Genomic DNA, 26,566 nt, shown 5'->3' with positions numbered 1-26,566 from the left:
TGGTGGTTAAATCTATGTGTTCAGACATGATATGATAGATGTGGGTGAGAAACAGATCAATATTTAAGTCTTTTATTCACTATAAATTTCCACTTTCAAAACGCCCTCCTAAATGCCTAAGAGTTCTTTTGTTTTTGGCAATACGCATTCTTCATGCATTGCATGGGCCTACAGAGCGGAGATATTCTTCTAAAAATCTTAATTTGTGCTCAGCAGAAGAAAGAAAGCCATACACATCTGGGATGGCATGAGGGTGTCACACTATCCCTTTAAGTGACAATTTTTTTCAGTTGTGTAGAGATAAAATTCATTTGCATGGCCTTTTTTATCATGAATGCCTTAAAGTGACGCTCCTGTGAATTTTCTGCAGTTCTGGTAGTAATGGACTAAATTGCCTTTTTTATGTCTTGTCTTTCTGCGCTCTTCTTTAGGTGTGAAGCTGAGGAGTTTGTTCAGGCCCAGGAATGAGTCCTTTTTGTCCAGATTTATTTCAGAGGTTTATCCTGTCATTTTGTCTTGATGTAATCAACTTTAATAAAAACATGATTTACACATCCTGATGATTTGAAGTCATTTTCATCATAGTTCAAATATTATGTTATGTAATTTCTTGGACATTAAAATATTAGAGCTATAGACAAACTCAAGTGACTTTAGGCATTCTTGGTTTGGTCAGGCACAGGTTTACAAAAACAATGTAACAGAGTTGGAGTGGTTCAAAAGTGCAGAATAGCACATTAACTTGACCCACAGCAATAAGGTTTATTCAATAAAAGAGGGGCCCACTTTTAGCCCACTCTGGCTAAAATAATAAGGGGCCATTGTGGGTCCAGCGTGATCACTCATATGGGCCCCAAAATGGTGCTATTTGTAGCCCACCTTGGCCCCATTGTTGGCACCCATTTGGGACCCAAGTGGGCCCATATAATGAACATCCACATGGGCCCCCCTTAGTGCCCACAATGTCCCCATCTTTTGCTAACACACATGGGGCCCATGTGGAGCAGATGAACAAATTTTTCTGGGCCCCATTTGGGTTGCCCATGCAGAGCCCAACTGACAGCCCATCAAAAACCCACAAGGGGCCCACATGGAAATGTTGGCTGAGGTACATGCTACCACAGCAAAATAACCTTATAAACAAAGACATTGGTTAAAGTAAATCAGTTAAGAACGTCAAACAATGTCTATAATATCCTACATTTATTTCAATTTCGGTTGAAAAGCTCCCTCATCTCCACTGCACTTACACACGCTCACACACATACATACACGTGTACAGTGGCATGGGCGACATGGGCAGTTGCCCAGGGCGGCATCTTGTGGGGGGGCGGCACGAGGCACGAGGGAGTGGCACCACACCACCCCCCCCGGTCAACAATTTCAGGGGCGTTCTCATTTACAATCACCCCCCCACCCCCCCACTCCTGTCAACAACTTTGGGGGTGTGTTGAAGCGGGTTTCACCCAGGGCGCCATACAAGCTAGAACCGCTGCTGCACATGTATACACACACACACACACACACACACACATTGAGACTCATGTCACGACCAATAAATAGAGCCGCACCCCCCGCGACTTGATCAGTACAACAGTTTTTATTATCTGAAATAACTTTTTAAATGTGAAACTTTTTGTTTCAATATATTTCGCCCTAATCAGCCTCACATAGCTATAATGGTAAGCACCGCACTACCCCTCCCTTTCTCTCTCGCTCACGCTCACTTACACACACACACACACACAACCTTGTTACTCCAATGCCGAAAAAGCAGCGCAACCACGGTTGCTAGTTCTAAAGTGACGTCTGCACACCTGCACATCTCAGTAGGGTTGAAAACTGTTGTTAAGGTTTACAATGGAAAAAACTGTCGCTGCTGCTGAGAAATGCCTAAACTTCATGCCGATTTTGAAGCGATGTTACTTCTGACGAGAGCTGCAACAAAAAATGGTAATCCCACAGGGATCTCTATAGGTTTCTGAGCTTCTCACACAAAAACTCTCACACAAACGAACTAACTTCTTACTCCAGTAAGTGCTCCAGTAAAGCCCTGCTATCCTTCATTGCTAGTTCTAAAGTGACGTTTTCGAACTAGCAATGAAGGTTTGAGCTGTCTCAGAGCAAGACGCTGAATCTGTGGCAGAAGAAAGTAGATTCATTCACAAGAGTGGAGTGGTGGTGGCGTAGTGGACTAAAGCACTGAACTAGTAAGCAAAAGGTTGTTGATTCAATCCCCACCAACCAGCACCACCAATGTGTCCTTGAGCAAGGCACTTAAATCCAGGTTGCTCCAGGGGGATTGTCCCTGTAATAAGGGCACTGTAAGTCACTTTGGATAAAAGCATCTGCCAAATGCATAAATGTAAAGAGCATTTTAGGGACAAAACCTGAAAATGTTTTGAAATAAAACCCTGATCGATGTCTTAAGGTGTGGTAACCGTGGTATAAGCAGAATAACTGACTCCGGCCCATTGACCGCAAACTACTGAACTATTGCAAACTTTTGAGAAATAATGCACACCTGTGATGTAACAGTCACTCCACTGCACATCCTGACCGCGTTACCACCTCAGGTGTGCATTATTTTTCAATAATTCAACAGTCCGTTGTCAATATTCCTTACGTTTACAACAAATTAACCAGTTAATTTCTGTAATCGGACTCTGGGATGGATACGTTTCTTTATTTGAACATTTTTAAATGGATCTTATATCATACATGGAGATTATATAAAGTAAGTACATGAAAGCAATGTGATCATTATCATCACAAATTCTCTGTAGAATCTTTTCTCGGAATATACTTTTTTTTTTTTTTTTTTTTTTGTGACTTATTGTATACCCTTGTCTTGTTCTAATGCTCTTTAATGTGTAAATGTACTCTTGTTTGTATTATATTCTTGCATTCTTCTGATAAAAATGTACTCTGTGAAGTGGTCCCTGCTCACATACATCCTGTTTAAAATAATAAAACAACATGACATCGTTTTTCTATACTTCATTATCCCTGAGTAATGATTGTAAAATGAGGTAGGTCTGTTTAGATTAAGCATTTGAGATGAAGTGCTGTCCGATTCTTGAACGAATCGTTCTTTTGAGCCGATTCTCAGCAAGTAATCAGTCGAGCCGGTTCACAAAATCAAACTTTAGTCCCGGGTTGATGACATGTCTGAATTGCTGCAGTAAATATACTGGCTATGCAGCACGTTGAACTGTCTAACTCAAAAAGAACCGAATGAGCCGGTCCATGAACTGTTTGCCGAGGATTACGGAGGAGTCTGATGAGAGAGCTGCATGCATGCGTGTACCGAGCACATGAACGAGCATGGAGCGAACTGTTCCTTTAATGACAACCAAAACGTACTAGAAATGTTTTTATGACTAGTTTAAATAAATAAAATGTAAGACACGTAGAACCTATCCACGTTTGTATTGGGTGCTTTAGCTGCTAAACTTTAATGTGGGAAACTTATCCAAGATGTAATCAATCAATCAATCAATCAATCAATCAGTAGTATTCGACATGCAGGATCACAGAAACACTGATGACAATAAACGCCATTATTATTATAAATTAATTGAATAAAAGGTCATAATCAGCAATGTGCGTTCACATATAGCTTTATTTAAATGTTTGAGCGTGAAAACCATGATTCCGGGATGTTAGAATTACATGCTAGAGACGTCATAACATGGTGATGAAAAGGAACTGCTAAATCGGTTTTTGAACCGGTTCATGGAAAAGAACTGTTTCGCAGAAATGAATCGGACTTCCCATGACTATAAAATAGGCTATAAATAATAAGGGTGTTAGTGTCATGTAAGATGTCAGTGTATAACTAAACATGCAATATTTGCCCACTATTTTATGACTGAAATATTGTACAGACTGAAAGTAATTTCAAATGTTGCAAACTATTCACCATTTGGCGAAATTCGCCGATTTGAATTAAAAATATGTCATGTCCAGTATGTGATTCGTATGTCATTCATAATTTTGAATGTGAAAACTTTTAATGGAGCCGTTTTCAGCATATCAGGCTTAAGACAAAGAGAGAATGTTTGTATATTGTAAAGGAATTGAATGAATGTGGTTATCTGGCAAGCTTCTGAAGTAGCTTTTTAGAAAATTCACTTGATATTGATTTAGAAAATGATTAATAACAAAATGTAGAGCATTATCACCCTCAGATTAGAACTAGAACATGGTAAGACCCGTGACTTGTGGCTTCAATTGAGTTCTTAGGTTGTGGCAAGGACACCGTCATATATTTTTAATGCAAATATTATTAAGTAATAATTAAAAATCAATTTAAGATTTTCTAAATAATTTCTTTGTCTTTAATTCTGAATTTTGTACAGCATCTCCTGAGAGTTCTTTTAAAAGAGACCATCGTTATTTTGAGGATGAGCCACCAGTTAAAGGAGTAGTTCACCTAAAAATGGAAAATGTACTTTTACTCACTCATTTACTCACCCTTATGTTGTTCAGAACCCATATGCTGTTACTTTTTCTTGGGACATAAAAATAGATATTTTAAGCAGCTGTTTTCCATAAAATAACAGTTTATAGTGAGCAGGAGCTGTCAAGCTTCATAAAGGACAAATACTATAAATCATCATTAAAGGTTCAGTATGAAGACATCGTAACAGTAGTCCATATGACTTGTGCACTATATTCCAAGCTTTCTGGGGCCACACAACAGCTTTTTTTTTTTTTTTTTCTTTGGACCTTGACAGTAGTGGTCAATATGAACTGTTTTTGTATGGAAAAGAGCAGCATTCAGGTTCTTGAAGAAAAGATTGTGTTAAGATTCTACTGGGGAAAAAAACATGAAGGACAACTTGAGGGCAGTAAATCGTTTTGTGTATTTTTATTTATTATTATTATTTTTGCTATTCAGCTGACACAGTCATATCGTTTTACAGATACATCAGTGATGAAAAGAAATTCAAATTATATTCATCTTTTCTTGATACAGCACAAAAAACAAAACAAAAAAAGATGACTAAAACAGACACAGTGGAAGTCTTGTACTGTATGAAAAAAAAATGTATCTTTTAAAACAATATTGTTTTGTATTTATTTATTTATTTTACCATTTTGGGGCTTTATCGCATTTAAAGCCTTTATTCGGAAAATTATTGCATTCAGAGCCTTTGCTGTTTTGAAGTACCAAAGAGGACAATTATATCTGTGACCTCAACACCTACAATTTTCAAGACGTGTTTACGGCCTTGCCAACACTGCTGACACATATGGCTTCCGGTCGCACAACAAGAAGCGAAATGTGTTTGAAATGATGCAAAAATGTCTGATGGGAGATGGATCTTGTCAGTAACTCAGCATGATGGGCCCAATGCCAAAGCGACACGCAAACTTCCCGCAATCATGTTGCAAACTGTTTTTTTTTTTTATTATTATTATTTTTAGAAAATGAGCATGTGTAAATTTTCTGGTGTTAAATATTTTTTTGTCATGGTTTTCTCTTGTCCATGATCCATTTTCATGTCATCGGTGACCCACCCCATCATTCACAATCGTAATAAGTAGATTACATCTTTAAAAATTATAATTAATAATGAATTTGATTTCAGAGTTATATGGTAAATGACTGGTACCCAATGCATGGTTACTTGTCAGTAACTCAGCATGATGGGGCCAATGCCAAAGCAACACACAAACTTCCCGCAATCATGTTGCAAACTGGTTTTTATTATTTTTTAGAAAATATGCTTTCCTATACTGTAAGAAACAGGAAGACATTTAGAGAAGATGTACTACATTTACAAAATCCTTATGTACCTCCTTTTTTAATTATTATTATTATTTTTTTTTTTTTTGCCTTTCCGCATGATGTTTATAATTAGGATATCAGATATTTGCACAAATTCTATTTAATCTCAAGTTAGTGAAACCAGAGGCCCACTTTATTATTTTTGTTCTCTGGATAAAATCTGATCACTTTGTAAAACGCGAATGCGGGCAGTTATTACCTTGAGGAGCTATATCTAACCCTTAAAAATGACTTTTGTAACTGTAATCGAATTAAGTCAGCTTGATTTAATCATATTAAATATTTTTGACTTGAACAAAAACAGTTAAGATTAGATGTTACTTGATGAATCACATTTGTTTAGGTTATGTGACAAAATATGTTTTACACTGCTTATAAATCTATATAATGTTAGGGAATTGCATTAACCATGTATTTTTTCCACTTCAATTTCATGCCTCTGTTTAAGGGGTAAAGAGGGGAAGACCTGGGTGTGTAAGTAAGAAGGGACAGGAAGAATGACATCCTTTTGGAGTGTGGTATACTAAGAACATGAAGAAGAATAATTTCTTAGACTGGCATGACTCGCCTTGCTAGAATCCAAGGGGGCTGATCACATTTACTGAGAATGATTGTAGGGACAATAATGGCATGACCATTCAGAATGTCAGTGGTACATATACAGTTGCGAAATTCAGAGATTCTTCTGCTCTGTTAGGGCACTAGTTTCACATGTTCAAAAAATTATTAAGAGGAAACTTTGAGAACTCGTTATTAAAGCTGAAACGCGTAACTTTTCTGGTGTTAAATTTTTTTTGTCATGGTTTTCTCTTGTCCAAGATCCACTTTTCATGGCATCCCTGAACCACCCCATCATTTACAATCATAATGAGTAGATTATATCTTTAAAAATTATGATTAATAATGAATTTGATTTCAGAGTTATATGGTAAATGACTTGTACCCAATGCAGCTGACGGATTATGGCAGTGATGTGATCCATTTCATTTTATTTTTTACTGTAAGGACTATCAGCAAGACAGAGAAGCATTATTCAAGTGGTCACAAAAATGAGTGAAAACCGAGGCCATGTTTTCACATTATTTGCCTAAGGAAGATGTAAACAGCAAAGAGGAGAGAGTCTAAAAATGGTTCCTGGGGGACACCAAGTCAAACTGAGGTAGTGGATAATTTGAGGATAAGATAAACTGCCGTCTGTCCTTCAGAAAAGGTGTGCACTAAAGGAAAGCAGCTAAAGCAGTGCCAGCGATACCTACAGCTAAAAGGGTATTGAGAAGACCATTATGGCACAGTGTTGAAATTAATATATTATCACTATCTTGTTCATTTCATACAGAGCCAGTCTAAATCTACACATTTAAAATGAGACAGAGACGGGTGCGTTTTTAGGTGTTTTAATCCAAAGTTGAAGCAGACCAAGACATAAGTACAGCAGTTAAATACTAAAAAAGGGGCACATTTCTGATTCTCCCTGTTAGTATGAAATTCTGTGGGAGTTTGTCTGTTTTTCCACTCGGCCAATAATGTAGTCTTCGCTTTGAGAAATGGTGGAATGGAGGGAAAAACTCCTACAAAGTGACAATATCAAAGAAATTGCAAAAATAAATCTTGAAGTTTCCCAACTGACTAAAAAGATGTATTATTTGCAAGGAGGCACAGAAAGAGTTTGGGTAATATCTGCTGTTTGGGAGTAACAAACTGAAAGCTCAACACTTTGGGCATTAAATCATGTCCTTAAAAACAGCATCAATCACACAACAAATATGAATATACAGATAAAAAAAAAAAAAAAAAAAAAAAAGACTATATAGAAAAAAAAAAAAAAAGATATGACCTTTGAGCATAGGTCCATCAGTGCAGCTAAAACCAATTAGCTGGATGTGTAGAATTCCCTGTAACCCCTAAACATTAACAAAAGGCAAGGGGGTGTCTCTTTGCTACTTTATCAAACACCTGTTTTTTTTCTAAACTGCTCTCAACAGGTGTATTCAAACAGTCACTGCATGTTAGGTATGGATTATAGACACATGAAAAAATGAACTGCCGTAATGAGTACAGTCGACTCCAACCAAAATGGTGGACATTCCATGTATTCATTCCGCAGACAAAAGCACAGTCATCACCTTCACAAAGATCCCATTTCATACTGATTCATTATACACTTAAATTAAAATAGGCTTTGCTGTTCATGGTGGTGGGTTAAAACAGTAGAGTGTGTCTACTGATTTTTAGAAGGTATTTTAAAAATAAAATGCCAGAGCATAGGTTAACATTCTTCACAAATATCAAAGAAAAAAAAAATAGCTGGAAATAATTATGCATAGAACTGATACAAAGCAAATAATCATGCACCCAAATATTGTGCAATAAGCGTAGCGCTAAGCATGTTGGAGAGGGCAGAAACAATTATCTGGATTGGCTTTCCTTGATACAGTATAATCCTATTTCTTGAAAGCAGGGTGATCAATATGCTTTGTCTCTGTATCTGAATGACCAACATAAGGCTAACTGAATCTAAAGCTAAAAAAAAAATCTTGTATTTTACTTGACAGGACCCTGTGCAATACTGACAGACATTTTCACAATAAAGAACAGAGTACGTCTACATTCAAAGAGTCATTTCAAAAATACATTTTCTCTATCTAGACACCAGTACTAACTGCATCAGTCTTTTGGAACTAAAAAGATCATTCAAGTGCAGAAATGAATTTGACATGCAAGAAAGAACAGGAACATAAGGAAAGCTAGCATTATGCATAGGCTCCACAGAACATGAACTGAAGGAAACGAAATGGTCATTCCGTTACAGGGCAACTCATTTTAAGAGCCATCCCATAATTAAGAATGGAACATAATTATAATAAAAAATAAAAACAGTGGCGAGTGTGTATAAATCATGAACTCGTGTACCAATGGCTTTTTGATTTAAAAAGAGAAAAGCAAAAAAAATAAAAAGTAACTAAGCCTTCTGATTACCCCATTAAACACCATGTGAAAAACTGCACTCATGACAAATTTAAGGAGCAAATTAGTGAATATCGGCTACTTAACATTCCAAATTTTGAGTCTCGCATAATAGTTATACAGCCCCTTTCTTTTGGTAGCAAAGTGGCTTATTAGTAACTGATGCTTACTGATTTAAAAACCTTTTTTTTTTTTAAATTGCACTGAGTTATTGCTTCCTTAAATTTAACTTTTTTTTAATGTATGAGTGATTAATTATGTGTGTACATGTGCAACAAAAATACTGAGTGAATATGTCCTTAGCATGCAGGCGTCTCATTTTCAGGAGCCATATTGTTGGCTTTCTTTCTCCTCTTCATCAGCAGTGGATTGGAAGAGTCTTCAATCGTCTTGATTTTGATCTGCTCGTAGTCGACTCTCATTGTTGCCAAAGCACTAGTCATTTCCTCCTGTGGCACACAAATTATCATTAAAGAGAATGAAGATAAGGATTGGTTGCAAGAAACCCCTTACGTTAAGAAAACCTCAGTGATAATAGATAGTATTTGATTATATCAAACACGCTTTATGATATGTTTATTCGATTATAAAATGTTGGATAATATTTCACGAAAATGCTATGAGAAGATTAATTGAAGATAAACTTAAGTGGTCAATTGTAAGAAAATATGTAGATCTTAAAGATGAAGATAAACTTTATATATGCAAATTATGCAATTAATTTATAACATTTAACGCGTTATTTTTTCTTAAATCGTGATTAACGCATTACCGCTAATACAGCATAAACCAGCATAAACACTGGTTGGATGGGCAGAACCTTTGCGATGTGTCCGCCCGGAATCATTACCCTGACGCACACACCACAAACACACACAGCAGTGATTCAGTGTCAGTGACAAAGAGATGGGGAAAGGAGCTCTTAACGCTATTTGTTGTACAAAACAAGCCTAAATGGAACTTGTGACAGAAATAAAGTATTTTTCAAGGCACATTTTAATTAACACAGAAGCACACCAAGCCTCAACTAATCACCAAAAAACTGAATGAGAAGTTTTTGTCTGCAAGCACTTTTCAAATGGAGTTCAAAGCAGCCCTTGATGCTGACACTCCGACGCGAATCATGAATGTGACTTCACAATTGCTGTAACAAAGCAGATAGCCACGGTCTGCTGGCTGATTAACATTGTGGAGGATGAGAGTTTAAGAGAATTAATGCCCATTGCAATGAATATGCAACCTATGTGGGGACTTGTTCTTTATATTAGTCAAACTCCCACTTAGACTTTAGTAAATGTTTAATGTTACCTGAATTGGTGCTATTTTATTGCATTTCTATCTTTATACTGTGGAAGGCTTTGTTTGGAAAATATTAATAAGCATTATATTGTTACATATTGTTTTATTTTATTTACTCAGAAGGAAATAAATGCATTTTGATAGGTAATGAAGAATATTTAGAGTCAAATTTCAGCACTTTCAAAATCTGCAATTAATCGTGAATAACTATTAAAAGTAATGTGATCAATCGACTGACAGCACTAACGCAAATGCTACTCTGTACAAATAAAGACATAAAAGATGTTATTGTGTCTGGACTATGTATTTGTAAACCATAAGTCACTGAACTAGAATATTTATCTGAAATATTGCTTTTATCTGTTTCTCAGGTTCTATGCCTGCTATGTGATTCCCCTCCATTTAAAATGTTTTATTATAGATTTTGTTCTGTTGTTTGCTGTCTTAGCTCACTTCATTAACAGTGTTTAGAGAATGATAAACAAAACAAATTACAGTTAAAAAGGCTTCTTGTTTAATTATTACTTTTATATTTGTCATTTTATGCATGCATACCGTATCATATTCATAAATCAAGAAGCGTCTCTGCCCATTATTCATAATCTCTCTGTTAGTCTCGGTGTTACCTGCTGTGCTGTATTAACAATGACTTGTGTTTATTCCAGACTTTAGAAATGAGACCCCGGCAAGTTTCGTATTACCTTAAATGTGACATTGTCTATTTGAAAATACATGTAATATATAAGACACAGTCAAACAGTTAATAATACTGGAGTATTCAATAAATAACAAACATATAAGATATGAAAACAAGATTAAATACATGCCGATGCTAACTTTCCCCAAGTCCTGACTGCGTTATGTAAACAAAAGTACAGAATGCTACTTTGCAAGTTCAAGATTTATTGTCATTCAGCATTTACACAGGTGTACAAGAGATAAAACACTTTACCGAAGGGCCAAAATTGAACAGAAGAACACTTACAAATGCTATAAGAAGCACAGAGTCAGCAGTCGTCATGAGTAAACAACCTGTACCTGCTAGCCTGCTATTCAGAGGACTGCGCTAATAAAGTTGAAGTCTCACCTTGACATCTTCCCAAGTGTCCTTCTCTTCTTTCAGAACACGGCTGGTGTGTAGGGGGGTCTGTGGTACCTCCATTGATTGCTAAAATCACACCATAAAACAGATTAACAATAGGAAGGTAAATATTACTTTAATATACACAGGAATTATACCCATCAAAACTGTGGGCAAATGTCCATAGAGTAGGGATGTGTGCTACGACTAATTTGACTGTCGTTTAAACGGATGTTTTGTAACCAACTAGTCGACAAGTCTAAAGAGAAACTAACCTTCAGAAAACAGTTAAAAAAAAAAATTAAAAAAAAAAAATACATTTTATGCGACCCATTTAAAATACTTAATCTATTCCAAATCCGATGCTAAATTCTACTGAAAAGGGGCATTTATCTGCGACGTTCTCACCTTGAATTATGATTGTACTTTAAATACAGAACATGGCAAGCGTTCACTGAATCAATGTTTGCAAATATTTAACAGACATATTTATTGAAAACAATTGAATGAACAGTGCAGGATCAATGGAACAACCATTAAAAGCCTGTTCTAAATGGAAATCACCAAGTAAATGTTACTTAACATATTAAAACAGTCAGGACATTGTTGAAAATAATTAACAGGTAGACTAACCCAAATCTATGAGAGAGAACAAAAACGCGCTGAAAAGTTGCATGTATTTCAGGACGTGCAGTCGTGCATTAACCGTTGATCTAATATGACAGCAGTTAGGTAAAGAACGTTAACCAATAACAGTTAGATGTATATTTTAAAAAAAATAACAAATTAGCTATAGGATATAAAAAAATGGGCCTGTGATGTAGTCTGTAATAAACCTAAATGTACTCTAAACATGATGTGCACACAGAATCAAAGATAGTTTAACCCGTTAAGCAGTCGGCACCTCGTTGAAAATAGCCTTCTTAATCAGCAGATTTAAAAAAATGCATACCTAGTCTAAAACAGTTATTTTCTAGGCTACTTACTCAAAAGCATACATTTTTTTGATGAGTAAAATTAACACGCTGACATGGTCCGGTGAAAGATGGGACTTGACTCATCTGAGGCGATTATCCTGCACTTGAAAAAGCCTGCTCAGCGGAAAAATAACATCCAAGCATGCACAGATGTAAAGAAGACTCAAATGTGAAAACATCCGAAGTGATTTTATAACTACTTTGCTGAGTTTGCTTGTCTAGCGAAAGGATATTTTCCTGCGCGCGTGAGAGAGGGAAGCAGCACGCGCAGCCTGAGGTGAAATTAAACTCTGTATCTGCTCCAGATATCCTCTTTTTAAAATAATATTTGCATTATTAATTCTATTTAAATTATGTTACATTAATATGACAGTAATTTAAGTGCAGCCTCTGTAAAAATATAAAGCCAAACGTAAATCTGAAAAAATTATCATCAGTTTAATGGGGGGAAATATTAACCGACTAGTAATTCCAGTGTCGACTAGCAGCATCAGAACCGTTTAGTCGACTAGTCTCGCACATCCCTACCATAGAGTAATGAAAATGTGCACTTACATTGATCCAGGGGTGGTTCATGAATTCTGTGATGCTCATCCTCTGTGTCGGCTCAGTTTTCAGTAATGTTCTGATAAGTTGCTTGGCTAAAAATACAAAGTAACTCAAATCTATAATAATTCTTAGAAATGTGCAAAGCTGTAGCCTCGAAGATAACAGCATTCTAAATTTCTCAAGTTAAACAAAACAGGAAATTGATACCTTCCTCTGACACTTCAGACCACTCAGGATTTGGAAACTCGTACTGTCCCATACGGATCCGTTTCTTCATGCCAGGGGATATAGCCAGACCATGGTTGGAATAAAAAGGTGGGTAACCACAGAGCCTGCCAGTTGAAAAAAATCAAACATTGGTATTTAGCTATATATAGTATATTAAAAGATGATCAGTGACACGACATGGTCATGTCATCTACTGTAAGTGTAGGAGACATAAATGTTATATGAACAACATATGAGACAGATTCACTTACAGTATATACATGATAACACCCAAAGACCACATGTCACAGGACTTATCATACTTTTCTGGACCAAGAACCTCTGGGGCTATAACATGAAAAAGATGAAAAAACATTAAAACGGAGGAATGGAACGGGAAATGGAAAAATAAATACATTTTGGATCTCAAATGATTGTTGATGATTACCAACATAATATTCGTACCAACATAATAAGGAGTATAGCAAGGGGTGGCCAGAGAGTTGTGTGTGGTCGTCTCCTTTGCAAACCCAAAGTCTGTCAGTTTGAGAAGGGCATTGGGCCTTTTCGAGGTATATAACAGGTTCTCTGGCTGCAAAGTGGATTTTCAAAATTATTCAGTCGATTAGAAATTGCAGCAAGAAAATCAAAGGCAAATACTATGCTTCTCATAAGATAATCAATCAATGGAAAGTTTGCCATCATACGATCCTTACCTTGACGTCTCTGTGTGCAATGTTTATAGCATGCAAATACTGAATGGCGTCTCCAATACTCTTCATGATATCAGAAGCCTCTAAAAGATAATGAAAGAGAACGAGAAATTGGACAAATTTAATCTCGCAGCAAAAGGGCATTTTTTTTTTGTTGTTTTTTTTGTAAGCCTTATTCATATACATAAAACTACTAACGGTATGTTTCTGAAATTGCAATTGTACTCTACATGTGTATATGGGCCTTTAATGGATGCTGATCTGTAACAGATGGACAAGTACTGCACCTCTCTCAGTGAATGCCTGGTCCCCTCTGTCCTGAATCCGACTGAACAGCTCACCTCCATCCATGCTTCAATATGCAAACAACAATAAAAACAATAATCAGCGGACATGTCACAAAATACATTTAAAAAAAAAACTTGAGATTGCTGAAAAAATAAAATACACTTTTGTCACCTTAAAGGGATAGTTCAACCAAAAATGAAAATTCTCTCATAATGTCCTAACACTCATGCCATTCCACATGTGCATGACTTTCTTCTGCTGAACACAAATGAAGATTTTTAGAAAAATATTTCAGCTCTGTGGGTCCTCTCAAAGCAAGTGAATGGGAATAAAACTTTTGAGGCTACAAAAAGCATATAAAGGCAGCATAAAATTAATCCATACAACTCGTGTTTAAATCCATATCTTCAGCGATATGATAGACATGGGTGAGAAAACAGATCAATATTTAAGTCCCATTTTTACTATAAATTCTCTTCTCTGCCCAGTAGGTGCCAATATGCACCAAGAATGCAAACTGCCAAAAACAAAAGAATGTGAAATGAAAGAGGAGATTGATGGTAAAAAAGGGCTTAAATATTTATCTTTTTCTCACCCACACCTATCATACTGCTTCTGACAACATGGATTTAACCACTGGAGTCTTATGGTTTATTTGTATGCTGCATTTATAGGCTTTTTGGAGCTTCAAAATGTTGGTACCCATTCACTTGTATTGTGAGGAACTACAGAGCTGAAATATTCTTCTAAAAATCTGTGTTCAGCAGGAGGAGGAGAAAAAAAAAAAAAGGAATTCATGCACATTTGGGATGGAATAAAGGTGAATAAATGAGAGAATTAACATTTTTGGGTGAACTATTCCTTTAAACTGTAATTACATAAAAGACTAAGTATATTGTAAAAATCTTTAATAGAAGTACTACACTCAAAATGTGCCATTAGAAATCAAATTAATCAAAGAGCTAGGGCTGCCCCCGCAGTCGACCAAACGTTAGTCGATGAGGAGTCTTGGTCGGCCAAGTTTTAATTGGTCGGTTGGTTGCAGAAAAAAAAAGGAAATTGACGAACACCGGTATTAGCGCTGGTTGGATGCTAGGTGGTACTATGGGGTAATTTTAATTAAGCAGGGTTAGGGTTAAGCCTATACAATAAAGCAAGACACCTTGATTTTAAACTTAGAGCTTTATTTTTTATTTCAATAAATAAATATTATTTAATTCAAATGAAACTGGAAAAAAAATAAGTGCAATTAAAATTTGAAAGATGGCTTTACAACAGTTGTGAAGGGAAACATCTCTCTGGCAAAGAACCTACTTCATCCGTGCATTCTCTACTGGTCGGGTAGAAAATTAATAAAAAATAATAAAAAAAAATAAATCAAATGCATTACTAAATTCAAATTGCACTCCAAACGAAATGAAAAAAAAAATAAAATAACGAAGTGATAAAAGAATTATATATATATATATATATATATCTCTCTCTATCTCACACACATACACCTTTCCATTTACCGTCAGGCAAGAATCCGTCTTAACATCATGGCAGAAAATTACTTTTTTTTTTATTTATAAATGTAAAAATAATCATTATAATGATGATAATGAGACTGCACGCCTCCGTATCAGCATGTCATACATGCGTATAGACGGCTTTTCTGTCATCTGTTCTTAAAAATATAATAAAAGTGTGTTTCTTCAAGCGTGTGTCTGTGTCTCTAAGGGCAGATTATTTGTAATATTAATTTGATAATAGTCTAATAATAATAATAATTTAATACATTAATGGGAAAACAAGCCAAATATCGCCTTGACATCGTCAAAGGCATCAGGTATTGGCGATCACTCTGACCATCGTCGATCCCCGAGATCATCGTCTGTCAGCACAACCCTAACGTGCATTTCTCTCTGTAACTTAACAGAATATTCAGATAGTCTCCTTGCTGGTTTTTCCAACACATTCAGGATCATTACTGCTTTTGCCGGTGTCACTGCTACTCGCTTCATGCGTGCGCTTGTAAAATTTATATTTTAAAGGCTCATTATTACGGTTTAGTATTTCTCTGTAATGTAGAACAGTGTTAGCAATGTTACTTATTCTTTCTCAGCCCTGGAACCCAAACCATTTTCTGATGCCCCCCAGCCAAAAAAAAAAAAAAAAAAAAAAAAAAAATATTCAAGTAATTAAATTAATATCATAAACGTGTGACTAGTTGACTACTGGCTTAAATTAACTCCTACTAGTTGACTAGGAATATCTTTGGTCGGGGGCAGCCCTACAAAGAGCACTATATTTTAAAGAGAAACAAGTAGCTGCAACATATAGGCTATTTGCTGATATGTTTTCTGATTGCAGACAGTCAATGTGCTAGTCTAACACTGAAACTGACAAAAACTGCTCAGTTCGAATACATATAAAACCACATGAAGGGGGGATCTTTTCACTTTTGCCCCCATGTAATCACTGTGGTTATGATTTCCAATTATACACAAACCACTGCAAAGTGTGCATGTCAGGTGAGAATGATTTCTTGAAAACTTGCCAGTAGCGAGAAACTGGGTCACTGGGCTTAGAAAAACTGTATCTCTCATCAGAAGAGAGAGGAAGAGGATTAAGTTCCCATCACAGTACAGAGACTGCACTTATCAGAGTTACAAATGACTTGCTCTTATCAGATCGCAGCAGCATTTCTCTTCTAGTGCTTTTAGATCTTAGTGCTGCCTTCGATACCATAGATCACGACATTCTCTTGAATAGGCTTGAGAATTATGTTGGCATTTGTGGACTTGCATTAGCATGGTTTAGGTCCTATTTAGCAGACCGCTACTAGTTTGTCTGTGTAAACGAGGAATGGTCAAATCAGATAAAAGTTAATTATGGACTGCCAAAGGGATCAGTTTTAGTGCCCCTGTTTTTCTCCATATACATGCTTCACCTGGGAGATATTATCAGGAATCGTGGAATAAGTTTCCTCTGTTATGCCAATGATACCCAACTTTATATTTCTTTGAAACCCGACAAAATATCAATTCTCCAAATTAGCAGTGTGTTTCAATGAAATCAAAAGATAGGATGGCCAGAAATTTCTTTATATTCAATTTTGACAAAACAGAGGTACTAATTATTGGACCAAAAACCTCTAAAAATAAGCCGCTAAAATATAATTTGACTCTCGTTGGATGTACTGTTAAATTGCCTTCCACAGTGAAGAACATGTTATATTTGATACCAATCTGTCCTTTGAAAATCAAATTTCCAATGTTTGTAGAACAGCATTCTTCCACCTTAGAAATATTGCTAAGTTACGACACATGCTCTCTGTTGCTGATGCTGAAAAACTAAATGCGTTCATGACCTCAAGACTAGATTATTGTAATGCATTACTGGGAGGATGTCCAGCAAGTTCAATAAACTTCAATTACGATCGCAAAATTCTGGTCTGTTAATAGTTCCTAGAATATCAAAATCCACAATCCACAAAATCATTTTCCTGTTTGGCTACTAAATTATGGAATAGTCTCCCTAACACTGTTCGGGATGCAGACACACTCAGTTTAAGTCTAGACTAAAGACTCATCTATTTAGCCAGGCATACACCTAATTTATCCAACTCACAATTAGATTGCTTTAGTCAGGTCTACCAGAACCAGAAACATTTATCATGTTCTATAACTCTGCAAAAAATTGAATGGAATCTACACTAATATTTTTCTATTTGTTTCCCTGTTTCATCCTCGGGATTCATATCCCGAGGCTACCAGAGCGGGCCAGATCCACCTTGGGTCGGACTCCACTGCTACGTGTCTAAGTGATGATGACTAAACGCAGCCGGTGCCAGCCAGACATCACTTCTGTCTATTACAATGGACTTCAGGGGATGAACTGATGCCAACTACAACCATAAGACATGGGATACTTCATATGCCACTGCCTGAACCTTGGACTTAGGGACTTAGGATAGACCTCACTGAAATGACCAGCCGGTTGAACTGTGATGCACCACACTGATCTTTGCTTGCATCACCTTGGTCTAATGATGGACTACACTCTTAAAATGGAATACATAGACTTTCAATTATTTGCCAACAAAAGCCTTCATTGGCCAACTAACAAAGGACAGTGCATCAATGTGAACATCTGCAGTTAATCCAGGCTGAATTTCAAAGACATTAGTCATTAATCTTACAGTTCATACAAAATCTTTCCAGCCAGTCAGCAACAGGGGGTGGTTCTTGCACGTGCACAGGATGGGGGGTGGGGGGCGGGGGGCAGAGCGAGAGGGAATTTCATTAGAAGAGCGACGGCAAATCTTGCTGATGCGAACTTTCTAAACTCCAAGAAGGACAAATGGCTGAGAAACAGACCAAGAGAAAAAGGTCAGACGAATATCAACTAAAAAAAGAAGGTCAAGGGTTATAAGTCAAGGGCTAGGAGCCACGTCAACATCGGCGAGGCTTTTCATCGGTGGAAAGACCTCCAAGACGTAAAAGGAATGAATTTGTGTGCATGAATTTGTGTGCGGAGCTTCCAAAAGGACTGGGGGGGGGGGGTGTTTTGGCAGTGGAGATCGAATAGTGTTTCGCAGGAATCACCGAGTGCGCCTTTAACACTTACTTAGTTTACTAATTTTAAACCATGACTTGCACTGCACATAAATAACTATAATTGGCATTATATTCACGCTGTCCAGAGGGGAACTAGGCCCCCACAGTGAGCCTGGTTTCTCCCAAGGTTATTTTTCTCCATTAACCAACATCTTATGGAGTTTTGTGTTCCTTGCCACAGTCGCCTTCGGCTTGCTCACTGGGGTTCTAAATACAATAATGATTTATTTTTAAACACAATTTACAATAATATTTAATCAAACTACATAATGATGACTAAGACTTTATAGATATTACAGTTTTCATTTTCTGTTAATGCATGATTTTCTGTAAAGCTGCTTTGAAACTATGCGTGTTGTGAAAAGCGCTATACAACTAAAAATACTTGAAAGAGTGAAAAAGGGTATGTCTTAGAGAACTCATATTAGTTTACATGGTTATGATTTTGATAATGGGCCTGACTAAAAAGCATACTTGACGTAGTGCTCAAACACCCTTTTTTATATTATTAAGGCATGGTGACAAATTGCATAGGGAAAGTAAACTTTGCTATTGGCCTCACAAATAACTGTGTACATCTATGACGCAAATGTATAGAAATATGCTGTTCTCACATCTTCAACTTTGGGCCAAACTGTGCAAGGTAAGTTTCATTTCTACACTTCACCTAAATCTGCAGTCAGTTTCAAATGAAATCAAACGCATGACAGAAACAGGAAAATACACTGAGTTTGACTGAGAAAGCCTAACTCGCTCTGAACACAAATAACGGGGCTCTGAACTACCGCAACACGTGTCACCACTTTCATTCTCACTAAACCCCAGAGGTTTTGTGTCCCATCTCATAGCCAACAAATACTACAACTGAATACGAAAGACAAGAACGCTAAGAATATTTGGAGGCATGTAATTTATGGTACAAACCGCCAACTAGCAGGTGTTATTATCCAACTAGCAGGTGTATATTATCCACTACCGATGGGAGGGTCAGGTTCGTTTTGCGCCCGTCTCTTCATTTCTGTGTTAGTAATTTTTTTTAGAAAAACTATACTTCAAGCTAAACATCAGCACTGGCATTTTCCATTTCAGTTCTGATGCCCTGTAGATTCTGTTTCCTTAGTGCTGAGTAGCTGGATGCCTCTGGCCTGTTTGACTGCTTGATCATCTGCGGTCTGTGAAATACCTTCAGCCACCTTATTCTAATATTTTCACTATGATTAACAGCAGTGATATATGGATGATTTGATAAGGTAATTAGAGCCACAGACACCAGATCATTATAATGTCTGGATGTATGTTATAAAGCACATATCAATTAGAGAAAGAATAAACAGTTTCTAAAGAATTACTATACTTCCCCAAGAATTTCTAACTTCAAAACGATGAAAAACATTTAGCATTTTTCAAAAACAATACTGCAGTTAAAATGAAGTTAAACTGAGCCACTATATACTGTCATTGTAAAGAGACAACAGGACATTCATTAAATTATTTCCTTTTGTGTTCCGCAGAAGATAGTCATGGGTTTGGAATGACGCCAAACTATAGCAGCAAAATACAGTGTAATCTGCATATTGTATTCCAGGTGGGCACTTCCAGTGTAGAGAGCTGCATTGATTATAATGGAAGTGATTTAGTTTTGGCACACTGCACCACACACGTCCGATTTAACATGATAGCATTTAGGAAATCTAAATACGTTTTCATTCTGTGGAAATGTACAAGAAAACGAAATTCTGTTGAAAACAGGGAGTGATCTGATATGCGTTCTGCTAAAATGATAACTCATCTCATTGGCATCTCAATTTTTTGATGATTGTGTGCATGATTTCTGATCCACAGTAAAACTATATAAAAATTAGGGCTGCAACTAACGATTATTTTGATAAACGACTAATCTAATAATTAGTAAAACGATTATTCAACTATTCGTACGATTATTGCAACGATTAATCATTAGCTCTTAAACGACTATTCAGCTTGTGCCTCGAGTTAGAAGTATGCATTAAACGTGCTTACAATAAAGAGGACAAAACCATCTTTTAAAAATACCTCTAAATGACATTCACTGAAAGAAAAAAAAAAAAACGTTTAATTCAGTGCAAAAAAATCCTATTATCAAGTGTTTTTGTCTTGTTTTCTATTTCAAAAAGTCTAAATTCTTAAAACAAGATAAATTTACTTTAGAAGCAACATAAGAAATTAAGAATTACTTTCAGAGAATGTATCTTGAATATATGTTTATTAGGTATACAAGTGTATTTTTCCACTTGTTTATACTTCTGCCAGTGCAGTTATGACAAAAATATATATTCTCTAAGCAAGTCTAAATATCTTATATGCTGCTTCTCAGGTAAATGCATTCTTTTTTTAGGATGTTTGGATATTTTAAAATATTGATTTTTTTTTTTTAATATTATATTCAACATTCTCAGATAACATTTTTCTTCTGCAGTATAGCTCCAAAAGTAAATGTATGTTGTTTAAGGAGTTTTAGATACTTGCAGTTGAAGTCAGAAGTTTACATACACTTAGGTTGAAGTCATTAAAACTCATTTTTTAACCACTCCACAGATTTCATATTAGCAAACTATAGTTTTGGCAAGTCGTTTAGGACATCTACTTTGTGCATGCCATGAGTAATTTTTCCATCAATTGTTTACAGACAGATTGTTTCACTTTCAATTGACTATCTCACAATTCCAGTGGGTCAGAAGTTTACATACACTAAGTTAACTGTGCCTTTAAGCAGATTGGAAAATTCCAGAAAATGATGTCAAGCCTTTAGACTGGGGGTCGGCAACCTTTTAGACATGGAGTGCCATTTTATATTTTCCTGGTCAATGGCTGTGCTAAAATTAAATGGATTTAATTTTAAAAATGATTGTGATTATAGAATAATAACCTATGATAAGATACACACACACACACAACACATATGCATTATGACTCACTATGTTGAAAGCCATCACATAATAATCTAGCTGCAGCAAGCGCGCAATGTGCATGAGCTGGAATACAGTTTCAATCTCTCCTCTCCCCCTTAAATCTGGTCACTTCTCGCAACTCATAGAAGCGGCGCTGGCAGCACACAGAAATGCCAGATTCGGAGCTTGTACTTATTTACATGACCTGCTTCCTTATTATTTGAACTTTAATAAAGGATGCATTAAAGATATAACTGCGGGGTGTTTCCTTCAAAGACAGGAGCATGCAAGTTTTGCCTAAGCGGAACGGCAGCTCCGGCTCCGCTTTATTTCACAACGAGAGTGCTTCTGTATTTACTCCTGAAGCTGTTCAGAAAGTTTGGAGTGTGTCTGGATTGTGAGCTGTGTTTTCTTCCTCAATCAGATGCGAGCTGCAGTTCTCCTCTCGCGCACCATCATTAGCTTCTTATGATCCCACGTTAGTTTAAATGAGATCAAACAACTATTCGACAATGGAAATTCTTGTCGACAATTTATTTTTGACATTGTCGATGACGTCGACTTATCGTTTTAGCCCTAATAAAAAAAATTATATTTAATTAAATATAAACCCTAAGTGATGATCTCCAACCTAATTACCCCAAAACACAAAAAAACATAAAAATAATAATAAAAAAAACCTAAAAGAACTAAATCTTCAACTCACTGATCTGTCTATTTCAACAGTGGTGACAACCATAATTATTGTCTTTCTACAAAAACAAGCAGTGATGAAAATGAGCACGTCACCGCATACGTGACACCAAGAGGCCCTGTAAATAAAAAAAAAATAAAAAATGGAAACAGGGAGGTGTGCTTTCATAGAGAGAATAAAGATGTTTGTGTTCAAGATCACATACTTGTGAGAATGTCACAAGCGTAACACTTTGATTTCCTCAGTGAAAGCGAGCATTTCAGCTAACCAAATCATGCTGAAACCAGACAGGAGATGGTGTCATGAATTGATATACGAGAAGAGCATGATCACCATAAATGATATATAACACTCTCCCATACAGATATTAGGTATGTAGTGGATGTAATATAACACAACATAACCTCTTTTGTTTTTCTGTACGATACTTTCCCAAAAGACCACAAGGCCAAATCAATAAGTACAAAATGTTATTTCAGAACTTTCTATGAGTGAAATAATTGGCATGACTAACTACCACCCCTTAAACAGGCTGGAAATTCCGTATAAGGAATTGTACCATCCAATTGAGCAGTCATAAAAATATATTAGACCTGTTGAAATTAACGCATTAACACAGGGGTTTAATTTAAAATGTTTGATGTGTTAATTTTACTTAAATGCTATTAACGCATTTACCAATATGACATTGGAAGCTGACATTTTGTTTAGCTGCCTATGAGTTGTAAACATTGGTTGGAATAGGGCAGAACTAGGCCCATCACGATTATTAAACAACCGTCTGATCACGGTTATTTGACGTAACCATGGTTATCTGAGACAACCACGATTATTGGGCATTTAAATTCCAATCACACTTTAATGCCCATAAGAGAATTTTAAGTGAATATACTGTATAAATGCCATGAACGGCACGTTTGTGTGTCAGTCAGTTGAACTCAGAGTCCAAGCGTCACTAAGCCACACTGCGGAGGTCAACCAGCTCCTGTCCTGAAGAGCGTGTGAAGCGCCCTAATGTGAGCCAAAGTCTTTCAAGCAAGTCAGTCCACTGCCGGCCATCTTTGGAATGCTCTCGGGAGGCTATTTCCAGTGATGCCAGTGCAGCTCATATCTACTTAAATGGGGGAACGCCGAAATCTCAAAAACGGTTGGTCAAGATTACGAACATATTTCAAATCAGCAATAAATTCTGACAATACTAGAAATCACAAACTGTGATTCTTTACCTCATTTAAAAAAAAAAAAAAAAAAATTTCCCCAGCTTGAATAGCTAATAAGCATGTGCGTTCTTAAGTTGATTGATAGGTGATGTTTGTATCTTTTAACTGTCAGGCGGGACTTCCTTTCTACATCTGTTGACCGTTGGGCACACAGAGCTCCTTGGTTGAGCAATTCCTCCCATTCATTTTAATAGAAGTGTCCCATCTCTGCTAAATAATCTCTGTGTGTGCACTGTCAGCAGAGGCTCGTGCCAAACTCTCGTGAAAATATAAACAAACAAGTATAAACTGTGATAGTGAAGGCAAAGCGCTCACTTTTCACTTTAAATGATCGTGTAATGGCAAATGTTCCTCTTTCTTTCACGCTGTGTTAATGACACACAGTGACAAAGAGGGGATGCACGCTTACTCCATTTCTGTGGAGTGATAAAATGAAATGAAATCTCAAAAGTTTTGCTTCATGACAAGTAAGGGCTGTGGGTTTAATCAGAACATTAACATATGTGAAAGTGAAGAAATGTTTTACTATTGCATAATATAATTAAAATATTACATAAATATAATAAAATCTATATAAAACATTTTATTAAAAAAATTATAAAATAAATAAGTTAAAAAAAAACAAGTGTAAATGTAAAATTGACCAAAAAGAAAGTTGACCAAAAAGAGATTTTTTAAATTTAGAAATAATTTGATATTTAAAACATTATTTTTTGTCATTCATAAGTTTTTACAGCCTTAAAAAGGAAATCACAGTTTATTCCTATTTTATTTTTTGATTTATATATTTGAAGTTAAATATGTAAAAATGACTACTTTAAGGTGTATGAAGCACACATGCAGAAAAAAAGCACAACTTAATGACAATTTATCGTTACAGCCCTTAACGAGACAATTAATCGTCATAATTGCAATTATCTGTTTGACAATTAATTGTCAGCCAAATTTCATAATCGTGACAGCCCTAGGCAGAACCTTTGCAATAAGTTGGGGGACACTGCACTGATATATACCGCAAAAACACACACGCAACAGTGATTCCGTGTAGGTGGTCAAGTGATGGAGAAATGTTTTGTACAAAACAAACCTAAATGGGAATTGTGATAAGTCGCATTCACATGATCCGCTGGAATGAAGCATCAGCATTTCCCCACCATCACATTGCACTTACATCTTACGGACGATTTTGATAAAGTAACATTACATGGACAGTGCTAGCACTACAAGGCAAACAAGACATTCTCTGCAAGCATTTTTTTTAATAGTCTAAAGCGAATCATGTAAATGTGGTTTCATGATTGCTGTAGCAAAGTGGATAGCTACAATTTATATTCTTGTAAACCCTTTCTCTAATATTGTAGAGGATAAGGATTTAAGAGATTTAATGCCCACTACAATGAATACACAAAATATGGGGACTAGTTCTTTTAAATATTCAACCTTACACTTATACTTTTAATGAAATGTTTAAAGTTACTTGAATTTGTGCTATTTTAGTGTATGTCTGTCTTTATACCATGTAATGTTTTGTCTGGAAAATGTTAATAAAACATTGTTTTATTGTTTTGAACTAAATGTTTTTTATATGTTCATATAATATATATATATATATATATATATATATATATATATATATATATATATATATATATATATATACATACATACACACACACACACACACACACACCTTTCTTAGCAAATATTGATATATGCACTTAAATCATCGGCATCTCTTGTAATTTATTAAAAATTTTTAATCAACTGACAGCCCTAACTAAAACACTCTGCACATTCATAGCAGTACTATATTTATTCTCATAACCGTTCTAAATAATCAAATCAGTAGTTTTCAGTTTAAACATTTTTATTGCATCCATGCAACTTGCATTTTGATTACTGCAGGGAACGTCCCCCTGAACCACTTGGGGTTGCACTGGCTTGCTAAGAATCCCAACAGTGGTGAGGAGGATGGTATTAGCTAACGTATAGTTGCAGTGAAGTGTGGGAAACGACGGTGTTTATTTAACTACAATTAGTCTTAATGGAGGAGAGGTCCCCACCTCAGGAGGAATGTAGTCACACATCTGATGCGGACAAGGGACTTTTCAATTCACTCTAACGTGAAAGGGGTGCATAGGTGTTTGAGTGATTACTGTAAGTAATGCCCAAACATCTGCCGGTAATCCATTTACACAGATGAAGCTATGAAACCTCACAAAAATACTACAAATGAGTTAAGAGTCTGTGGTTAACAAGTAACCAAATGAATCAAGAATCTAATGACTGTTATACAAATTAAGACAAACACAATGCATAGTGCGGTGAAATTACTAAATGTCTAGTCATGATACTGCACATGAAACGTTTACTCAAATTGTAATTGGCCAAATGTTAATACTGAAACATAGCAAAATAAACCTGACATCCTCTTACCATTAAAAATGGTTTTGAATTATATAAGCACTTTCTTTGATCAGTAAGCCAACACTTACTATTAATTCTATTTTCAAATGTAACCTCTCCAATCAAATCCTTTACTAAACTAGCTTATATATCTGCTAGAACAGTTTCACATTGCCTGATGAGTTGAAGCTAATGGCGTAGTAAAGGACCAGGGCAGCAAAAACAAAGATTTCAATACCAGGTCAGGATGATACAGGACAGAGAGAGATACAGGAAACTTCAAGTGGAGTCATAAATATTGTAATTACGAGTTACTAGGGTTGCTCCAATACCCAAATTTTGGCTTTGGTGTGATACCAGCCCTGGTGTTAAATTACACAAAAGTAGTTCTGACACCCCTGCCTTTGAACATGTGTATCATGCCTTAGAACATTGTGTATCAGCCATACAGGCTATCTGCAAATGTAAAATACTCAACGTTTTCCCACTCACAGTTTTTCACTAACTGAGTTCATGAACAATTTATTTGTAATATATACACATCAATCAGCCACAACATTAAAACCACCTGCCTAATATTGTGTAGGTCCCCATCATGCCGCCAAAACAGAGCCAACCCGCATCTCAGAATAGCATTCCGAGATAATGTTCTTCTCACCAAAATTGTACAAAACGGTTATCCGAGTTACCGTAGACTCTGTCAGTTCGAACCAGTCTGGCTATTCTAGAATTTACTCAGAATGGTGCCAAAAACATCCAGTGAGGGGCAGTTCTGTGGATGGAAATGCCTTGTTGATGAGAGAGGTCAACGCGAATGGCCAGACTGGTTCGAACAGG

The 26,566-nt window shown here is 36.2% G+C and overlaps 1 protein-coding gene across 1 annotated transcript in view; it reads right to left on the bottom strand.

The window, feature by feature from the left end:
- Positions 1-7,178: 7,178 nt before the first annotated feature.
- The window catches only part of mapkapk2a (MAPK activated protein kinase 2a), a 64,773-nt gene continuing 45,385 nt past the window's right edge, over positions 7,179-26,566 (bottom strand). Inside the window, exons 3-10 of the mRNA XM_051672729.1 lie at positions 13,878-13,942; positions 13,594-13,673; positions 13,343-13,469; positions 13,150-13,225; positions 12,878-13,002; positions 12,677-12,762; positions 11,151-11,231; positions 7,179-9,213 (exon numbers count right to left, since the gene is read on the bottom strand). Coding sequence (XP_051528689.1) covers positions 9,064-9,213; positions 11,151-11,231; positions 12,677-12,762; positions 12,878-13,002; positions 13,150-13,225; positions 13,343-13,469; positions 13,594-13,673; positions 13,878-13,942 — 790 coding nt within the window. The 3' untranslated portion in view covers positions 7,179-9,063. The remainder of the gene's footprint in view (positions 9,214-11,150; positions 11,232-12,676; positions 12,763-12,877; positions 13,003-13,149; positions 13,226-13,342; positions 13,470-13,593; positions 13,674-13,877; positions 13,943-26,566) is intronic.

This window comes from Myxocyprinus asiaticus, chromosome 35 (genome assembly GCF_019703515.2).
Source record: "Myxocyprinus asiaticus isolate MX2 ecotype Aquarium Trade chromosome 35, UBuf_Myxa_2, whole genome shotgun sequence".
Taxonomy (NCBI): Eukaryota; Metazoa; Chordata; class Actinopteri; order Cypriniformes; family Catostomidae; genus Myxocyprinus; species Myxocyprinus asiaticus.
The sequence above is the reverse complement of the archived record's forward strand: the minus strand, read 5'-3'. Positions and strand labels throughout refer to the sequence as shown.